The 20,342-nt window shown below is 40.1% G+C and overlaps 1 protein-coding gene and 1 pseudogene across 3 annotated transcripts in view; one reads left to right on the plus strand and one right to left on the minus strand.

Annotated features, from left to right (window-relative positions):
• The window catches only part of Rnf149 (ring finger protein 149), a 32,719-nt gene extending 19,587 nt beyond the window's left edge, over positions 1 to 13,132 (minus strand). For all 3 annotated transcript variants that reach the window (XR_003302573.2, XR_013342283.1, XM_026408620.2), the window contains exon 1: positions 10,375 to 13,132. Coding sequence is in view for 1 of the 3 variants with exons in the window: in XM_026408620.2 (XP_026264405.2) it covers positions 10,375 to 10,831 (457 nt within the window). In the remaining 2 variants the exon portion in view is untranslated. The remainder of the gene's footprint in view (positions 1 to 10,374) is intronic.
• A 4,508-nt stretch (positions 13,133 to 17,640) lies between these two features.
• LOC113196627 (nuclear nucleic acid-binding protein C1D pseudogene) lies at positions 17,641 to 18,115 on the plus strand (annotated as a pseudogene).
• The last annotated feature ends 2,227 nt before the right edge of the window (positions 18,116 to 20,342 follow it).

Here is a 20,342-nt window from a genome sequence, read left to right on the forward strand (position 1 = left end):
AATGGTTTCATCTACACGAGGATAAGCTTTGTACTAATGTTTCCAAAAATGAAAAATTAAAAAAAATTATTTCTTTAGCCGGAGCCTCAGTTTAAAAGGTTCTTAAAAATATACCTTTCCTATATCACAGCCAAGATAAGGTTAAGAAATTCCCATCCAGCATCCCTGGAATTGAGAGAGAGCTCTAGATGCCAAGTGAACTTACAAAGCACACCCAAAACAGGGTTTGAGATTATAGGCCTGTAGGGGCTGTTTCTTCCTTTCTATCACCAGTTATGTCCATCTTGGGTAGTTAGAAAATTGCTGGATCTTCAGTCATTTCAGTGGCCCAGACACAGATCAGCTCCATTGGAGGGTTTCCGGGCTTCCTGGCAAAACCTCCAGAACCAGACTTCAGAGAGGATACTGATCGATAGTGCCTCCATTGATCTGACAAGTTTCTGTCCTTAACCCACTTCCAGGACCCATAATGCTAGAATATGGGCCAGGTAAGGCATTAGAGGAACCAGAAGTAAATCAGCCTCTGGGTCCCTGTGCAGAGAAAGAATGGAATACTGATGATGGTGAACTGGGTAGATATAGGCTGCTTCTCTTCTTTTGATCTCTCTCTGCCCTGCAACTTCAGTTTACAAAGTACTTCTGCCATTTGAAAGCCCTTGGTCTTCTGGGTGATAAGGCCCTGGTGGAAAGTGCAGCCACTACCTCTCAGTGATGCCTATTGTTGATAATGCTGAGAGCTTTCATGATTTGCTTCATGACTGCAGAATTCATGATGATATGGGTAGTTCTAGCCTTCACTACCTGGACATTGTCCACACTGTCAATGGTCATGGCAGGGGACAATTCACAGGCCTCTCCTTCTTATACCCTGGTAAGGTGATCACACTTGCACTCTGGAATTGCTGCATGTGTTAGATGCAGAAATCCTGAGCCTAGGATTCTCAATGACATCACTGTAGCTGAGTGGCTGGTGGTACATCCTCATGGGCAGGCATATCTTGCCTACAGGCCCACTAGACACAAGAAGAAGCACTTCTGGATGTCTTGAAGCCATTTGAAGACTGGGCTTTGGGTACTTTTTCTATATAGATTGTAGAGCTGAATTCCTATTACAGTTTAAATGTGAGGTGTCCTCAGAAAGTTCATGTGTGAGATAATGCAAGATGGTTTAGAGATGAAATGTCTGGGTTAGGAATTAACTGAGTGGTAACTGTAGACAGGTAGGGTGGAGGATTGCCTTTAAGGTATATATTTTGTCCTTGAGCAAAACTACCGGGTCTCTCCCTCTCTCTACCTCCTGATGCCATGCTCCCAAATGCCTTCCTCCACCACACACTTCCTTTTTTTAAACACTATTTTTTAATTTGTTTTAATTAGTTACACATGACAGTACAATGATCTCAACATATCATACATTTGAATCAGATGGGATATAATTTCTAATTTTTCTGAGTGTACAGGTTGCAGAATTACATTGGTCATGCAGTCACATATATACCCACAGCAATAATAATGTCTATTTTATTCTGCTGTCCTTCCATTCCCCCCTTCCCCTCCCCTCACTTCTCTCTACCCAATCTAATGTGACCCACTTCTTTTTTTTTTTTCCTCACATCGTCATACCTGAATTCTGTATAACAAAGGGGGTCTCCTTCCCTCTTCCATGCAATTCCCATACTCACTCCTTTTCCCTCCCACCTCTCTTCCCTATCTAGAGGTAATTTTCTCCTCATGTTCTTCCTCCCTACCCCATTTTGAGTCACCTCCCTTATATCAGAGAAGATATTCAGCAATTGTTTTTTAAGGATTGGCTAACTTCACTTAGCATAATCTGCTCTAATGCCATCCATTTCCCTGCAAATGCCATGATCTTGTAATTTTTTAGTGCTGAGTAATATTCCATTGTGTATAAATGCCACATTTTTTAATCCATTCATCCATTGAAGGGCATCTAGGTTGGCTCCACAGTCTAGCTATTGTGAATTGTGCTGCTATAAACATTGATGTGGCTGTGTCCCTGTAGTATGCCATTTTTAGGTCTTTTGAGTATAGTCCAAGAAGAGGAATAGCTGGTCAAATGGTGGTTCCATTCCCAGTCTTCCAAGGAATCTCCATACTGCTTTCCAAATTGGCTGCACCAATTTGCAGTCCCACTATCAATGTATGAGTGTACCCTCCCCCCCATCCTCGCCAGCACTTGTTGTTTGACTTCATAATGGCTGCCATTCTTACTAAAGTGAGATAGTATCTTAGTTTTAATTTGCATTTCTCTGATTGCTAGAGATGGTGAGCATTTTTTCATGTATTTGTTGACTGACTGTATATCGCTGTCCACGAGGAGTCTGTCCAGCGGGTCATCCCTTATGCCTCTCCTTAACTTGCTAGTGTTTTTTTCTACAGTTTTTGTTATCATAATTTAAATGTCCATCAAAAAGAAAATAGCTTTATAAATTACAATACATGTACAGGTTTAAACAGCAGCTCTGTTAGTATTAACAATACTCAAGGTATTCAGAAGAAAAAAAAAGCAACAAGTAAAACCACATGAACAGCATGCTGCCCTTAGAAATCTCCCAAGAAGTTAAGTGCTTATATCAACATAGACCACTTCTAGAAGGCTACTCAAGAGACTGGGACAAAGAATGCCTCTGGGGAGATAACCTGGTGACTACTGGACAGGGTGGGAGTTTTACTTTGCACAGTAGAAATTCTGTATCATGTTTACATACTACCTATTCAAGCAATAACTTCAAAATGCACATAATGTTCCCTGACATTACACTGAAACCACATTATAATGCTATTTCACTGCACAGGGAAATTTAATCTGTAGCACATCAAATGTGGATCTCAGCTATTGGGATCTGGTTACTGAAATGCCAGAAGGGCACCCTTCTAAAGTGGCTCCTTACAGGTTCCTGTCTGGAAGGTATCCTGTGACCTGCCCAGGGGGATAAAAGTATCCCTCAGCAAGAACTGTGGTTTCCAAAGCACTTCTGCAAACTACCATATAATCATTGGGTAGACACAATAAGGAGGTAGGCATTTCCTGCCTTGAGAAAAATAAACATTTAGTAAAAGAAAGATATGTATAGGAATAATTACAGGGCTAGGCTGGCACAAGCCTGTAATCCCACCTACTCAGGAGGCTGAAGCAGGAGGATTCAAGTTCAAGGACAGCCTAAACAACTTAGCAAGACCATGTCTCAAAATAAAAAAGGCAGGCAGTGTAGTTCAGTGGTAAAGTGCTCCTAGGTTCTCTCCCAAGCGCTGCAAAACTAGCTAAAAGCATTTTTTTTTTTTTTTGAGAGAGAGAGAGAGAGATTGATTGATTGATTTTTTTAGTTTTCTTCGGCGGACCCAAGATCTTTGTTTGTATGTGATGCTGAGGATTGAACCCGGGCCGCACGCATGCCAGGCAAGCGCACTACCGCTTGAGCCACATCCCCAGCCCAGCTAAAAGCATTTTTAATTATTAAAAAAAAAAAAAAAAGAGAGAGAGAGATGCTGTGAAAAATTTCAAGCACAAACTAAAACAGAAAAAACATTATCATGAACCTGCATGTTCCCATCTCAGCTAAAAGCTTCATTAGATACAGAAGGCAAAACTCTTTTTATGCTATGATTGATTATAGCTGATAACAACTGCTGGTACTGGCAGCATTTTCTTTGTGTGAAATGGAGACAAAAAAAAAAAACTTTGAAGCACTTTCATATTTTCTAATTATTTCACTTGAAGCAGAGAACGATGATATTATCATTTCTATAGCTGAGGGCTCACAAAACTTGAGTTCTTCAATGTCATATGCCTGGAAAAGCTAGTTCTAAGGGTCTGAAGACTTAGTTCCAAGGCAGTATGCATTCCTTGTACCCTCTTTCATAGAACACAGCTTCAGAGCCAGACAGGCCTAGGTTCAAATCTCACTGTTTTCTACACCTGGGGACCCAGACAAGTTGATCTTCTCTGTGAATGCTTACTCGGCTATGAAATGAGGATAAGAGTGAGTCTACTCTGGGCTGATGCTTAGTAATGAGCAAGTGGAATAACAAAGAGCTACAGAATTGAGGGGATAATTTTGTCAGGGGTGGAAGAAAATCTTTCCCCAGAGGCACATTTGAGTTACATCTTCAAGGACAGATAAGTTTATTAAGAAAAAAAAAAAAAAAAGAAAGAGCTTCTCTAGACTGTGAAACCATCATTAAAAAAAAAATACACACACACACACTATACACACACACACACACACACACACACACACACATATACATAGATGGTGACTGGTTCAGTAAGGCCAGTGATTCAAATATATGTAAAAGCATTTTGTTGAATAGATGAATGGGATGTGGGATTAATCGATATTAGAGAAATAACTGAACACCTAAAATAACAAATGGATCTTGACACAATGAATATAAGAAGGACACCTTGAACTGAGAACACTTGTACATTAATCTGAAACTTATCTAGGAAGTTAACTTTAGCTAAGTTAACTTACAATATTAAGAAAACAACAACAACAACAAAAAAAGGGCCTAGGATGAGAGCTAAGTAGTTTGTTACACTATAATCAGATCAGCAAGATTGCTGCCAGGATTTTTTTTTTTCCCCTGTACTGAGACCTGAAGCCAGGCTTCACATGTGCTTGTCAAGCACTCTACCACCACATTACACCCCCAACCCTATTTTTGAAATTTTATTTTGAGACAGCTTCACTAAGTTTTAGCCCAGGTTGGTTCCAAGGCAGTATGCCTTGTGATTCTCCTGCCTTTGACTATCAAATAGTTAAGATTATAGGTGTGCACCACTACACCTGGCCCAGGAACTATTTTAAATTTGATGAAACTTAAGAATGATGACTCTTCGTACTCTGTGACTCCTTTGTTTTTTCAAAATACTTTTGGGGATAAACTGGGGTAAGTAGGGTATCTGGGTATAAACATACCAGCTCTGGCTAAGCTTAGTGGTACACACCTGTAATCCTAATGGCTTGGGAGGATGAGGTAGGAGGATAATGAGTGGAGTGCAAAGCCAGCCTTAGCAACTTAGTGAGTACCTAAGCAAATGGGCGAGACCCTATCTCTAAATAAATAATATATTAAAAGGACTGGGGTTGGGGTTCAATCCCTGGTATCAGAAAAAAAAAAAAAAACACACACAAAAAACAACATACTAGCTCTGGAGCTGGTTCATGCAGGAATCCAAGGGGCCCCAGACCTACCCTCACCTCCTGGTGGCATCATTACCTCTTTGGACAACCCTAGGGAGCTAACCCTGCTCAAGTTATTTTGTATAACTACCTTAACAGGCACATGAAAGCATATCTCAGTTATTTCCAAATGAAACAGGTGAACTTCACAGAAGTTATAGAAAGTCAAAGATTTGGAACAGAATTGATGGAAGCCCTTACAATTTTTTTTCTTTTTTTCCTAGGCCTTAACATCATTAAACATCTTATTAAACTAAAAAAAAAAAAAAGTGGTCACAATAAAATTGAAAAAAAAAAAAAAAAAAAAAAAACAGGGAGGAGGCTGAGGGCCTAGCTCAGTGGTAGATTGCTTGCCTAGTATGTGTAAAGTCCTAGGTTTGATCCCTGATACTGGGGATAAAAACAAAAGGCATACTGCACAACCCCTCCCCGACAAAGGAACCTACTCACCTCACCATGAGGCAGGACAACTCCTTGATGTCTTTTTTTTTTTTAATGGCACATAGTACATGATCATAAACCTACTTGTTGAATAATAGATTAAAAAAGATAATAATTTTTAGCAAGCCAAATTACTATAATTTAAAATTCTTCTGTGCAAAAATAAAATTGTGTTCATTTATTTCATTTTCAAAATGTCTGTATTCTACTTATTCCCTCATCAAAAACTAAACAAATTAAAAAAATCCCAACTTTGCCAACAACCTCAAAAATTCAGCAGTGACATTTGAGTCTAGTATAGTACTTCTCCTCCCAAAGAAGCTATTTAAAGTAGATTTCAACATTCTCTTGAAGGAGATGAGAGCTACTGAAATATTTAAAGTAGTAGATTCAATCTCTGGTCTAGAAAACTAGCTCAGGCCACAAGAAATTACATTTTAAGTTTCAAGAACAGAATCCTGCAGACCTTCAGGTTTCTTTTTTCTAATAACTTAACTGGCACACACTCTCCATTTCTTTTACCTTTCCTGGAGAATTTCCTGGCAAATCATTAAGATTCAGCAAAAGTTCAACTTGAGGCTGTTCAGCAACAGCCACCCACCTCTTCAGGTAACCAATGTTATCAGCATCCCTTAAGTACTCCTCTTTTTACACATCTACTATAATTCTTTTTTTTTAAGAGAGAGAATTTTAATATTTATTTTTAAGTTTTCGGCGGACACAACATCTTTGTTTGTATGTGGTGCTGAGGATCGAACCCAGGCCACACATATGCCAGGCGAGCGCGCTACCACTTGAGCCACATCCCCAGCCCCACCTACTACAATTCTTTATAGGTTCCTCTCCTCACTAGATGAGTACTACCTGTTCTTTTTTATTAGTTTTTGTAGCCCCTGCTTCAAGCAGAGACAGCCCATTGAAAGGTTTAAATGAATCAATCCTCCATAACTATAGTTGTGACAACTTAATAAGGAGAATTATAGACTCCGAAGTAGGGAAAATAGTACACCAAGTAAAAACATAAACGTCTTAGAAATATGAAAGCATTTCACAGGACAAATGTTTCCATAATTGGCTTAGGGGTGACTTAGGACTCCAAAATACATGCAATTCATTTTTGGGTGCTTTAGAATTTTAAGTGTTTTAGACAATTTGGCTTTCCCAAAAATATTTTGGATTTCTTAAACATACTACTGTCATTGAGAACTCTTTTGCAGCTTTCCCAAATGCATTACTTCACCTCAGACCTTTAGACTTTGGCAGTGCTATTCCTGCCACCCACAAGTCCTATAGCTCACTTACCCCTACCACACACTACACACACCTTCCCTATCAACTTTAACTTTCCCTTCAAAATACATTCTAAATTCAAATCTACATTTAAAGATAACTTGTGAGTGTAGTATTATAATTAAGAATTTATTATTCACTCATGAAAGACCATACTCTGCCAATACAAAAATCACATCTCTCAATGAGTGATCTCTCTCTGAAGTCAGAGATTTCTTACATGTCTTTGAAACCTTCCTTGCCCTTACCAACTCTCTTTCCCCAAACATAGCTCTAATCCTTGCCAGTATTTTGTACTCAGTAAATAATTGTTCAAAGAATCAAAGTGCCTTTTTGTAAAATCATACCAAGATTTCAGCTAAAACAGCTCTTTCTTTGCCTTTCCTTCTCTCCCTCCCTCCCCCTCTCCCCCCCTACTGAGGACTGAACCAGGGGCACTTAACCTGGAAGCCACTCCTTTTTTGTATTTTATTCAGAGACAGGGTCTCACGGAGTTGCTTAGGGCCTTGCTAAGTTGCTAAGGCTGGCTTTGAACTTGTGATCCTCCTGCCTCAGCCTCCTTGAACTGCTGGGATTACAGGCATGTGCCACTGCACTGGCCTAGCACCCTATTTTTTTAACCCACAATATCTACAGTAAAGTTAATATTTTGTGTTAACAATGTGACTTTTACAGTTTCTACCTATCTCAGTCAGGCTAACTTCTACACCTTTGTAACATTGTTGCCCTTCCTTTGTGCTTCCTAAGCCCCTGTGCTTATATTTCAAGTAAGCATGTCTCCTACACATTGCTGCCTGAGCAGGTACAATACTTTACACAAAATGGCTGCTCAATATAATTCTGCTAATGAACTATGGACATTTTCAACAGCCCTTACTGTTGTTCTAATAGAATGTTATCTTAAAAGTCATGATTTTTAGAAACCACAAAATTGATTTAAATCTAAAAAAATATCTATTATTGTATTTCAGTTAGACAAGCAAGGGGTTTCAGAACAACTACTGAAATTTTCCCTGACTTGGGAAGACTATCAGTATTCAATTTTACGAGCACCCCACCTCTACGCCTTTCATCCACTCACAAAGTCACATACCCAAGTGGGTCAAGTTCTGTGAGGGTCTGTCCTTTCCATTTCTGCAATCACCACTGAAGTACTGGCCCTTATAGATCACATGGTAGCCCAACAGTCTGACTAAACTTTTCTTCTTTTCCTCTCTTTAATCCACCAATCACACCGTTACCAATGTAATCTCCACTTAAAGTCAGTGGTTCAAAATGTTGGATAATTTTGTCACTCCCTTCTCTCCTTGAACACCTGACAGCTTCTGGAGACATTTTCGGTTATTAAAACTATAGGAGTGCTACTGGAATCCAATGGGGGTGGGTGATTGTCATGCAATCAAGCATCCTACAAAGCAGGATAGCACAGCACTTACCACAAGAATTATCCAGCCATAGATCACCAAGTTTTTAAAATTCTTCAAGTATCAATTTCCTTATCTGTACAAGAGGGTTAAGAAATTACCTTAAAGGGCTGTCAGAAAGACTGTGTCACTGTATACAGAATGCTGAGCCCGTCTACACAATGAGTGTTTTCACACTTAAAACAAGGTACAATTCTGTGTATCTTGTCTTACATAAGAAGGGTAGAATGAAGGCCGATGGTAGGAACAGAAGTCCTAAAAAAAGAACTTCAAATGAACAATAAAGAGGAATTTTTCTGGACCTGAATACATTATATGCTGATAATATTAACAAATAGGGTGCTGAACCATGGTTAGAACAAGTGTTATTCACTGGGAAGAATATCAATGTCATCATCAAAAATTAGAGGAGATTTAGAATGATGAGCATCCCATTTAAAATAAGTCTTCATTAATATGTGATTACATACAAAAGTGTGTACACCAGCATTGGGGAATCATGGCACACTAACCTCTTTTCATTGACACAACTACTAAACTTGGGTCCACTATGGATAGTATGTATCAGCAATGTTATGTCAAATCTGGCAGGACCAGATTTCATAAGTCTATGAAACACAGCTTGGGCACAATGACAAACAGGTAGAAATGTAATCACTAGAGTAACAGCACCAAAGGTGGTGTCTAACCTCATGTCACCACATAGACATCTGTGCTCGTTCCCCTCTCTTTCTGTGGCTAACCCTTCCACAAGTGTTCAGGACAAAGCCTTCTTGCCTTATCACAGACCCAACATCTTCAGTCACTTCTCTGTTCTGGGGTCTTAGAGGATCTACCATCCGACTTCAAATACCCCTTACCATCTCCTATACCACAGTACCTTGCTCCTACAGTTTCTGCCAATTTCTCTGCCTCCCCCCAATCTGTAGCCAAGCTTCTTGAAAGTCTCCACTTCCTCACCTCTCAACTACTATTCCCAACATTCCACCAAATAGGCCAGACTCACTTTTCTGCCCTCATTTTAGGGTTCAGTTTTGCATTGTATGCAAGAAAACAAAAAGGAAGGAAAGGAGGAAGGAAGGAGGGAGGGAGGAAGACAGTAGTAGAGGAAAAAGAATGTCTGAAACTTGGTAGTCACAGAAACATTAAAAAAAAAAAAAAAAAGGAAGTTCAGAATTAGTTAATCTTGTGATGCCTAAAGCTAATGGGATCTTAGCACAACAGAAATAGGTTTACTCTCTGGGTCCTGGCTATCTCTCACCCAGAAAGAACTCAGTTCCAAGGACAGTATTTTAGAAAGTAAGATTCAAATTATCATAACTGCCTGAAGATGCAACCTGCTGCCCTGGGGAAGTGTAAGACGAGTACCCTAGCAAAGAGCAAGGTCTTTTCTCCAGTTGAGTAACTTCTAAAATTTCTTCCAAACAAGACTGAACAAATGATCGCTAAATCATATATTTAGCAAATGAGAAAACAGACAGAACTTAAACAGACAGAACTTAAAAGCCCAGTCCAAAATTTTCGGACAAAGTTTAGAATACTGACATGTTTCATGAAAGTGAACATACCAGAGTGAAAAGATACCAGAGTGAACGGACAGCACGACCCTGGATTGCACTGGTTAGAGTTTCTTCAACTCCTACTTACCCGCCGGATTTGGGGGAACAGCGAACGGAAATGGGACTTGCCACTTGGTAGAACCACAACCTTCCTCCAGTAGATTCTCATTCCTTTACTGCTCCCCCTTCTGAGGGCAACTGCCTCCACATCAACCACTAAATGAAAAGATCTAATCTTATGTGTCGACTTGCCTCCTTCTCAGCAGCACCCGGAGAACCAGAGGGGGCAAATCCAGGGCTCCCCTAAGACCTCCCAATACCCAGAGACGATCAGAGTCGCGCCCAGGGCCGCTTCTTGGCCAGAGAGAAAGGACCCGTCGCAGGAACCCACACAGCCGCCGACCCCGACTACCGTACGAGACCTCCTCCACCTCTCACGCCCACGCGGCTCACCAGCGTGGGACATGGACGCGGTGAGGTTCCCGTAGCGCTCCTCGTTGTACACCACCACCGCCGAGGCGTTCCTCCGCGCCGCCGCCAGCACCTTCTCCTTGAAGGTGCAGCCCCCCCGCGCCACCAGGGCGACCCACGGCGCCGGGCCCTGGCCGCCCGGCGTGGGCACCAAGAAGCGCGTGCCTGGCGCGCAGCCCTCGGGGTCTCCTCCCGGCGCGAGCGGGACGCCCACCAGGCCCTGCGCGTCCTCCTGGGGCGAGCTGTCACCGAAGCGGCCGCTCTCCGAGACGCTCCGCACTGTCAGGTTCGTCTGCGGGTCCACGTACTCGAGGCCCACCACCGCCGAGTACCACTCGAGCGCTCGGCTCTGGGCCCCGGGCGCGTACCAGGCCAAGGCCAGCAGCGCCAACGCGCCGCGGGCTCGGATCCCGGCCATAGCCCGCCGCGGCCACGCCATGGCCTGACCGCCGGGCTGCGGAGGAGGCAGCGGGCGCCGAGCGTGAGGGCTCGCGCGAAGCCGCGGAGCAGCCAAAGGAAACTGCCGCCCGCCGCCGATCCGCAGGGGAGTGAAGCCCAGGAGGAGGAGTCGCGGCGCACGCGCACCTGGAGGGGCGTGGGAGCGCGGGGGCGGGGCCACGTGGTCCCGCCTCTTCGCTCTCGGGTGGAGTGCGCAGGCGCGAGACGCTCTCCGAGACTGGGTTGAGGTGAGCGGCTGAGCTACATCCGGGGGCCAGCTGAAGCTAGTGAGGGCGTGGCCACCCACGCCTCTGCCGGAGCCACGCCTGAGCCTCTGGGGCGGAAGCAGAACTGGAGCCGTCGTCCGCCGAGCGACCCCGAGTCTGGGAACCGTCCCAGGAACGGGGTGCAGAACGGCCGGCGGAGGACCGCGGTGGTGTGAGATCTCGGCGAATGTCTGAGTCGACCGCGCAAGGCGTAGGGCCAAGACTTGCCTTGTCTAAGCCACTCAAAAATAGGTTTTGAAAAGAAGCCACAGTCGTGCCTGTGTGATGCCGTGTTCTCTGAGCCCCTTCGGTGGTGATTTGGTAGTGAGTTTGGATTCCTTACGCTCCTCTCAAGGGTCGTTCCCAACAACCCTTTGTGTCCTGGTGGTGTCGTCACCGGGACCCAGGGTCCCCAGGAGGTCCCGAAGGAGAGGGAAGCGGTCAGCAACTTGAGCTGTGAGAGTTCTTGACCCTCAAAAGGACGCAGGCGGAGAGAAGACAGTGCAGGGGTGGGAGTGGGCCAGGCTGGCTTCACCCTAACATGGAAGGCGAATGTGTACACAATATCTATGTAATACACAGTTTACGTATATGATACATATGTATATAAATAATCAAATCTAGTTTACAGGCATGATGTCAGAAGGTATTTTTAGTTCTTTGTTTTTTGTGTTCATCACTTGAGGTGTTCATCCTTACCTATTAGGGGTTTGTTGGGGAGGTTATTTGGGGTTTTTTATTGTCGTTTGTTTTTTGATTTTGTGTGTGAGTGTGAGAAAAATCTCACCTTCGCTCTGTGGTGTTTCATGGTTTTGCTTTGTAAGTTTAAACAGTACTATACTATATTTATGTATAATTGAGGGTTACTGTGCATTTTATCAGGAGTGTGGTACATGTGTGGAGTAATCAGATCCTAAAAATATAAATTAGAGAAAAAAATCTTTCCTTGAGCAACGAATTTGGGGTCTATTTTTGTTTATGCAAAAGTCAGAGCGAGGTTACTTAGGAACCTGTGGATAAGTTCTGATAATTGACTTAATAGTGTTGTATCTGAACAAAGTTATGTAGAAGTGGAATTTAAAACAGGAATTTAAATATGGCCACTCTTATTTTATCCCATGTCCTTTTTCTAATATTATGTCTTCTATCCTATCTCAGTATTTTATGTATAATGTGTAAACTGCCATTTAAATGAGCACCTAGGTTATATTTAATCAATTCATAGAAAAATGGGTAAAGAATTTGGTTGGAAATGAATACAGGTGTTTCAGTGTCCATATAAAACTGCAATAGATACAAAGTCTACTTGGTATGTAGCATTGAATGATTCCAAACACAATTTCCTCCATGAGCAAAACAGGTTTTGGTGTAATAAGAAATTGTAGTGTGGGGCTGGGGGTGTAGTTCAGTTGTAGAGTACTTGAGGTCATAGGTTTGATCCCCAGAATCACCAAAAAAAAAAAAAAAAGAAAGAGTATATGTCTGTTTCCTCCTCTCTTGGAGAATATGAAGACTCTCCATATGTGAGAACTTGGGAGTAAATTCCCCCTCACTTGAGAATGTATCATCATACCTAATCAGGCCCCATATATGAACTACTAGACATCAAAACACCTATAAGCCTAAAACTTTGACAGAGATACTTTGAGAGTCATGGCAGGTCACACTGTTAGCTGCTTCTCTGAATACCCACAATCATAGGCTATGCAGACCTTTAACTAAGCTCCCAAGCCAGACCTGCCCATATTGGCATTACCTTCTAACTTGGAGTGTTATCACAGATCTGTGCTGTAATGGTCAAACCAGTTTCTCCTGAGAACCACTTGTATAAAGGTACACTTCAACCTTTAATTACATTTACTTTCCTCAGAGGCCTGTTTTCATCCTAATTGAGCAACTAGACTAATAATTATGGAACTCACCCACTATGTGGTTAATATACCCGGCACTATCAAATATCTTTCTTGGGAGATTTCTTCACATTATTCTCCTTCTCTTTCAGCATTGTGAACCTAAGGAAGAAATTCTCTTTGTAAGGCAATAAACCATGTGATTTGTGAATTCACACTTGGCTTAGCTTCTTATTTTCACCATACAAAACACTACTGTTGTAAGAACTTCTGACTGACTCATCTTCCTTCTTTGTACAAAGATCTATAATTACAGGAACTAGGTTGTTGGTACCTACACCACATTGTTAAACCCCCTCGTCTTTCCTCTTTGTCTTTCTACATGTGCTCTGAGATGCAGTCTGGCCCACAATCCATGAGTTATTCTTGAAATTGGATCACCTCTCTGATCAGGAAACTAATTGTGGAAGATTGATAGAATCACAGGCTTAAGGCCTTACCTTTGTCCAGACCTAGAGTAAGAAGGGAAAATATGGTGATCTATGCAGGCTGGGAACTAGTCTCAGAACCTGCCCCCCAACTTTATGCTCCTGCAAAACAAAAAATACTTGTAGTTCCCAGAACACATTATTGTGGTTTCGTGTTATGTCTTGCAAATTCATTTCTTTCTTCCTGAAATAGTCTGCTCCTGACCCTTTTCCTGGCAAATACCAACTTGGTCTTCAAGTTTAAAACTCCAAAGTTGTTTCTTCTGTGAAATCTACATTAGTTAACTATAGGCAAACTTAGGTGTTCCTCCTGTTTTCCACATTGCTTGTGTATAATTGCTTATACATAAATGTTGTACCGGCAATACTGTTTCCCAAGCCTGTTTTTTTTTTCTTCTCAGAGTACTGTCAATGTATTTTTATTGGTGCATTATAACTACCAAGTTAGGTTTTTTATTTCTTATAATACTATGCATGTGTTGTGTGTGTAATCAATGTTTGTTAAATGAGAAAAATGACTCTTTTGTACGATTCCAGGTTTATAGACTCAACAGGCTAAGAGACACAGGCTTTGGAGCTATTGAACCCTTGGGCCCAGCCCAGCCTCTTGGTTTTTATTCTTTCATTACCAGCTGTAAGCCTCAACTGATTTTCCCTGATCCAAAACTGCTACTACTATCTCAAACCTTCATGACCCTCTTTTTGTGCACTGGCTGCCAAGTGTCACTCAGACTCTTCAATTCCCTTTGTGTAGTGCCCCAGAAGAACTCACAGGCCTTACCCCCAAGTCTTTTTGTTTGTTTATTTATTTCTTTGTTTTAGGGACTCAATCATGAGACCATAATCCTGGAATAGTACAAAAGAGTCATTTTTCTCATTTAACAAACACTGATTACACATACAACAGGAGAGATGTGTCTTTACCCTTTAATCATTTTATTAAGAAACATTTCACACATTTCCCAAAGCAGAGAGACTCCCAAAACTGCATGCACTCATAACAGATTCAGTAACGATCAAGTCATAGCTAATCTGAGTTTAAATTTATCAACAGTTACTTCCTCTCTTCCCTGTTGGATTACTTAGAAGCAAATTACAGAAACTGAACCAGGCTCGGTGGTACACTTGTGAATCCTAGCTACTTGAGAGACTGAGGCAGGTGGACTGCTTGAGCCCAGGAGTTTGAAGCTGGCTTGGATAACAGGATACCCATCTCAAAAATAAATAAGTAAAGCAGTATGGAGATTTTTTGGAAAATTGGGAATGGAACCACCATTTAACCCAGCTGTCCCTCTCCTGGGTCTATACCCAAAGGACTTAAAAACAGCATACTACAGGGACACAGCCACATCAATGTTTATAGCAGCACAATTCACAATAGCTAAACTGTGCAACCAATCTGGATGCCCTTCAATAGATGAAGGGATAAAAAAATGTGGTATATATACACAATGGAATATTACTCAGTAGTAAAAGACAATAAAATCATGACATTTGGAGGTAAATGGATAGAGTAAGAGAAGATAATGCTAAGTGAAGTTAGCCAATCCCCAAAAAACAAATGCTGAATGTTTCTTTGATATAAGGAGGCTGATTCATAGTGGGATAGGGAGCGGGAGCATGGGAGAAATAGATGAACTCTATATAAGGCACAGGGGTTGGTGGGGAAGGGAGGGGGCATGGGGTAATTTATGATGGTAGAATGTGATGATCTTTATTATCCAAAGTACAAGTATAAAGACACGAGTTGTTGTGAATATACTACATATACAACCAGAGATATGAAAATTGTGCTCTATATGTGTAATAAGAATTATAATGCATTCTGCTGTCATATATAAGTAAAAAAATACATAACAATAAATAAGTAAATAAATAAAATTAGCTCAGTTTTTAAATATACTTAAATATCCAGTCAGTGCGTAAATAGCCCTGATTTTTTTTCCCAAATGTTATTTTACATTTGTTTGGATTAAGATTCACACATTACATTTGGTTGAAATGATTCTCAAATTCTCCCCCCCCCCATCTTTGGAGTACTAGGGATTGAACCCAGGAGACTTAACCACTGAATCCACAACCCCAGCCCTTTGATTGATTGATTGATTGATTTTGAGACAAGTTCTCACTAAGTTGCTTAGGACCTCATTAAGTTGCTGAGGCTGGTTTCAAATTTACAGTCTTCCTGCATCATCCTTCCGAGTCTCTGGGATTATAAGCATGAGCAACCTTTTCTATTCCCTTTGGAAGAAATTTGATGATTTGTCTTCTATAATTTCCACATTCTGTATTTAGCTGATTAAAACCTCATGGTATCATTTGGTATTTTCTATTCCCCATATTTCCTGTGAATTGGTAGTTAGATCAAGAGATCTGATTTGATCTGGGTCTGATTTAGGAATAAGGATATATTTCATAGGTTGTGCTGTGTACTTCTATCTGGAAGCATATCATATTGTGGTGCTTTTCTTCTTTGAAAAGTTTGTGGCCATTAATAGTTTTTAACTAAATCTATTATTTTATTAAAGGTTTGCAAAAAAAAAAAAACTTCCTTAAAGGCTTGCAAAATGATATTCTATCATTCCTTCTTCGTTTATTAGTTGGAATACTTGTATAAAGAAAAACCACCCCTCAGTTTCACTGAGGCACAGTTTGTACAGAATAAATGCTTGATTCTTTTATTTATCAGTTTTCAGAATAATAAATCCCTAACTAACTCCCCTCTGAGAGAATTCTTTAAAATTACCACTAACAACATAATAATTTAGCATCCTTGATGTGTTTCAGTACTTTGCTATTATTGTTCTCATTGAGCGATAATAAAATTTCCCACTATAATAACATAAATTTTCCACTGGCCAGTGGGAGCCTTTCCAGGGTGGCTCCTGAGTCCACTGGACAAACCCTTGGAAATCTTCCTTGCTTTCCGAAGTCAGCAGAGACCCAGCCATTTTTTAAGGAGTCCTTATAGGGCACAGTCTGTCTCCTGCATTTCTTTTCTTTCATTCATTATATAAATAATATGTGCTCATTATTAAAAAAAAAAATTCAGGCCAGGCATAGTGGTGCATGCTACTAGTCCCAGTTACCCAGTAGGCCAAGGCAGGGGGATTGCTTGAGACCAGGAATTTGAGGCTAATCTGTGCAACATAATGAGATTCTGTCTCCCTCCTCCCAATACACACACCAAAAAATATTTTTAAATAAATAAAAAAAAATCAGAAGACATAGGTCGATTGAAAGAAGGTTTAGAATACTATAGTTATTCCAGAGAAATACTGTTAGATTTTAGTAAACTACATTCTACCCTTTTTTCTGTGTCCACATATTATACCTTTTAAAATGACAAAGTACAATGCATATTGTTTGCTCACTTGCCTTTTAAAAACTCAGCAAATCTTCATAAACATTTTTCTCTACCATGAATCCATTTCTCCAAGATATTTTATAAGGCTACATGGCACTTCATCATTTGAAATCAACAGTTCAATACCTGTTCTTGGACATAATTTTTCCTATTATAAAAGAATTTTTAACTTATGCTTTAATTATAAATGATAATAGTTAAATAATAATAAAATTTGATCTATAATTTATATATAATATTCATCAATGAAAATTTGTACAATCATCAATGAAAATTTGTACAATTATTTAATTTTCTCTGGAGGAAGGACTTGAGCTCCAGCAATTTACATACGATCCTCCTGATGATTCCAATGTGCCATCTGCAGCACAATGAAAACTGATGGATAATAATGACTTATTGTTCCAGTTCAATGCTGTCCTGGACCCAGAACACCTTTGAAGGGGCAAACAGAAACCTTCTTCCCTGCAAGCACATCTGGTCATGACAATCAACTGGGATAGCTACATAGTCAGTGTAACTGGGATAGCTACATAGTCAGTGTAACTGGGATAGCCACATAGTCAGTATAACTGGGATAGCCACATAGTCAGTACTAGTGGCTCTCAAAGGGTGGTCCTTGGGCCAGCATTATTGACATTACCTATAAATTTGTCAGAAATGAAATTCTTGGGTCCTACCGCAAACTTACCTAATCAGAAACTGGTAGGTGAATAAGCCAGTAGTTTGGGTTTTAATAGGTTCTTCAGGTGATTCTGATGCATACCTACCTTTGAGAAGCAAAGGTCTCATACAATAATTTATCTTAGACTGGAGTGCACGGCTCAGAGTTGGTCATAATGGCAGATGAAGAAATTAATGAAGACTATCCAGTCAGCGTTTGAGAATCCCATTGGTGCTGTGGATGAGATGCTGAAGACCATGATGTCTGTTTCTAGAAATGAGTTGTTGCACAAGTTGGACCCGCCTGAACAAGGGAAAGTGGATTTAGTTTCTGCGTACACATTAAATTCAATGTTTTGGGTTTATTTGGCAACTCAAGGAGTGAATCCTAAGGAACATCCAGTAAAGCAGGAACTGGAAAGAATCAGAGTGTACATGATCAGAGTCAAGGAAATGACAGACAAGAAAAAGGCCGGGAAGCTGGCCAGAGGTGCAGCTTCAAGATTTGTAAAAAATGTCCTCTGGGAACCCAGACCTAAAAATGCATCAAAAGTTGCCAATAAAGGAAAAAATAAAAATTAAATTTTTGGTTTTGATGCACACATATACAAAAAGTAGATCATTTTTATTGTTTCACAAAATACATGATTATGTGGCAATGTAAGGTTTAAATGTATTCCTTTTTAAATTCACATATAAATTTAAATTTGTAATGCTAAATACTTTTATTCCCCAAAAGATTAAGTTGTCTTTATTGATTTTCCATGAAGTTTTTAACGTTGTGATATATATTTTATATTTAAAGTTTACCATCTCTTTTGATGAGATACTTATTTCTTTATGTTGCTCCATCTTGAAAGTATCCCTTTATAAGCAACTGTGAAATTTAAGTTAAATGTTCTTTGTAAACATTTGTACTATTTTAAATGAATAATGACCTATGAAGTATGTATCTGTAGGCTGAAGTTACAAGTCCATCTGTTTTCATTATATGATATTAAGAATGAAATGACTTAAAGGTCTACTTTTGTGTGTGTATGTAGTTAATTCATCATGTTTTCATGATTTTAGGAATTATTGCTGTTTTGATATTCAAAGAGTGAAATTAAACTAAGGTTGTACTTTAATTCTTGGCTTGTTGCCTCTATGTCCCATTTAAAATAAAATATATTCTAATTAACTTTAGGTGGAAAATAAGGTTGTATGTTGATGGCTGAATTTTGGCCTGATGGTTGTATAATAAAGGTTGTCAATGGTGTGTACTCGACCTGGTTATTTTTCTCATTTGAGTAAATATGCCCCCCAAATTAGGAAGATAGGTTTTAGAATTCATACTGAATAGAAAAATTCATGAGTTTTTGTTCTTCGGTTCTCCTGATCTCATTCTTTCAGATTATTTGATTACATGTGGCTGAGGCAGCATTAAGTATATACAAGTGTTTTGGAACAACTTTCTTTGTTACATAATGGCACTTAAGCAGAGGAGAAATCCAAAGGAGATTACACTATGTTCATGTTCTGATTTATTTTTCTGATATATTTGTTACAGAGAATTCTTTTTTGAATGTCTAAAAAAAAAAATAATAATTTCTCTTGGCACCTAGATTTTGACATCGCTGTTTGAGAAAATCATAAACCATAGCATCTTGCTTTGAAAGATCTCTGTGCTAGCTACAATTTATTATTACTCTTAATGGGGCTCCAGCCTTCAAAGTTGTAATTGGAAACACACCTTTTTTTTAAAAAAAAGTTCCTTTCAATGTTGGAGATCTGAACCGGAGGCTTCACACATGCTGGATAAGCATTATACCTCTGAGCTACATCCCCAGCCAGAAAAACTTTCTTAAATGTGTATTATACCAAGTTTTATTTGATCCACACCAGAGACTTTAATTATGTCACCAAGTTAGCTTTTTGTTTTTCATTTTTCAGAATCAAAATGTGGTCACTTGTGTCAAACTCTACTAAAAATATAAATAAAGCAGGGAGTTATGAAGATGGGGATCCCTTGCACCTATGTATAGTACAAGAACTATCACAAAAGACTCTGCTAGAACTGGAACTTGGCCCAAAGGCCACCACAACCTTAGACAAAAAATACTATGATGATATCTGCTCAGCAACGGACCGTCTAGCCTTGGACTGAGGTTATCCTTGTTATTGATTCGTGTAGCAAAGCATTATTGTTTCAAAACAACTTATGTAATCTTCCTCTTTTGGCCTTTAAAAACTTCCCCTTGCCTCAACCTCATTGAATGCCCTCATACTTTCCTGTGTGACGTGTATTCCTACTGCAGTGCTACTCCTGAATAGACTTAAAGTTGGGAGCATCTCCATTCGTTTGTCCTTTTAATTTGACACCCCTAATAAAGAATTGCATTGGAACCCAGCCATGGTGGCACACACCTGTAATCCCAGGTGTCTACCTGTGACTCAGGAGACTGAGGCAGGAGGATTGCAGGTTTGAAACCAGCCTGGGCAATTTAGTGAGACCCTTTCTGAAAATGAAAAAAAATTAAAAGGACTGCAGATGTAGCTCAGTGGTAGAGCACCACTGTACTCAATCCCCATCACCTCAAAAAGGAAGAAGAAAAGAAATATTTTAGAGAGTAAGGCTGATATAAGGCAGAAAGTGTCATTCATAACCACCTAATTGAAGAATTACATGTTCATCAAAATATTTTGTTGTCTCATTTGTTGGCTTCATAATACATGTAGTGGGGAAGAATTTCAGTTTACAATCTCAGGTGTGCAAAAATTCTCCAATTCTTCATTCTTTTGTGTAGTGATGTTTTGCTTGTTTCTTTTTAATTTAAAAAACATGGATTGAATCCAGAGCTGGGGGGCTGGGGAGGGCTTCTGATGAACAGTCCATTGT

This window comes from Urocitellus parryii, chromosome 12 (assembly GCF_045843805.1).
Source record: "Urocitellus parryii isolate mUroPar1 chromosome 12, mUroPar1.hap1, whole genome shotgun sequence".
NCBI lineage: Eukaryota > Metazoa > Chordata > Mammalia > Rodentia > Sciuridae > Urocitellus > Urocitellus parryii.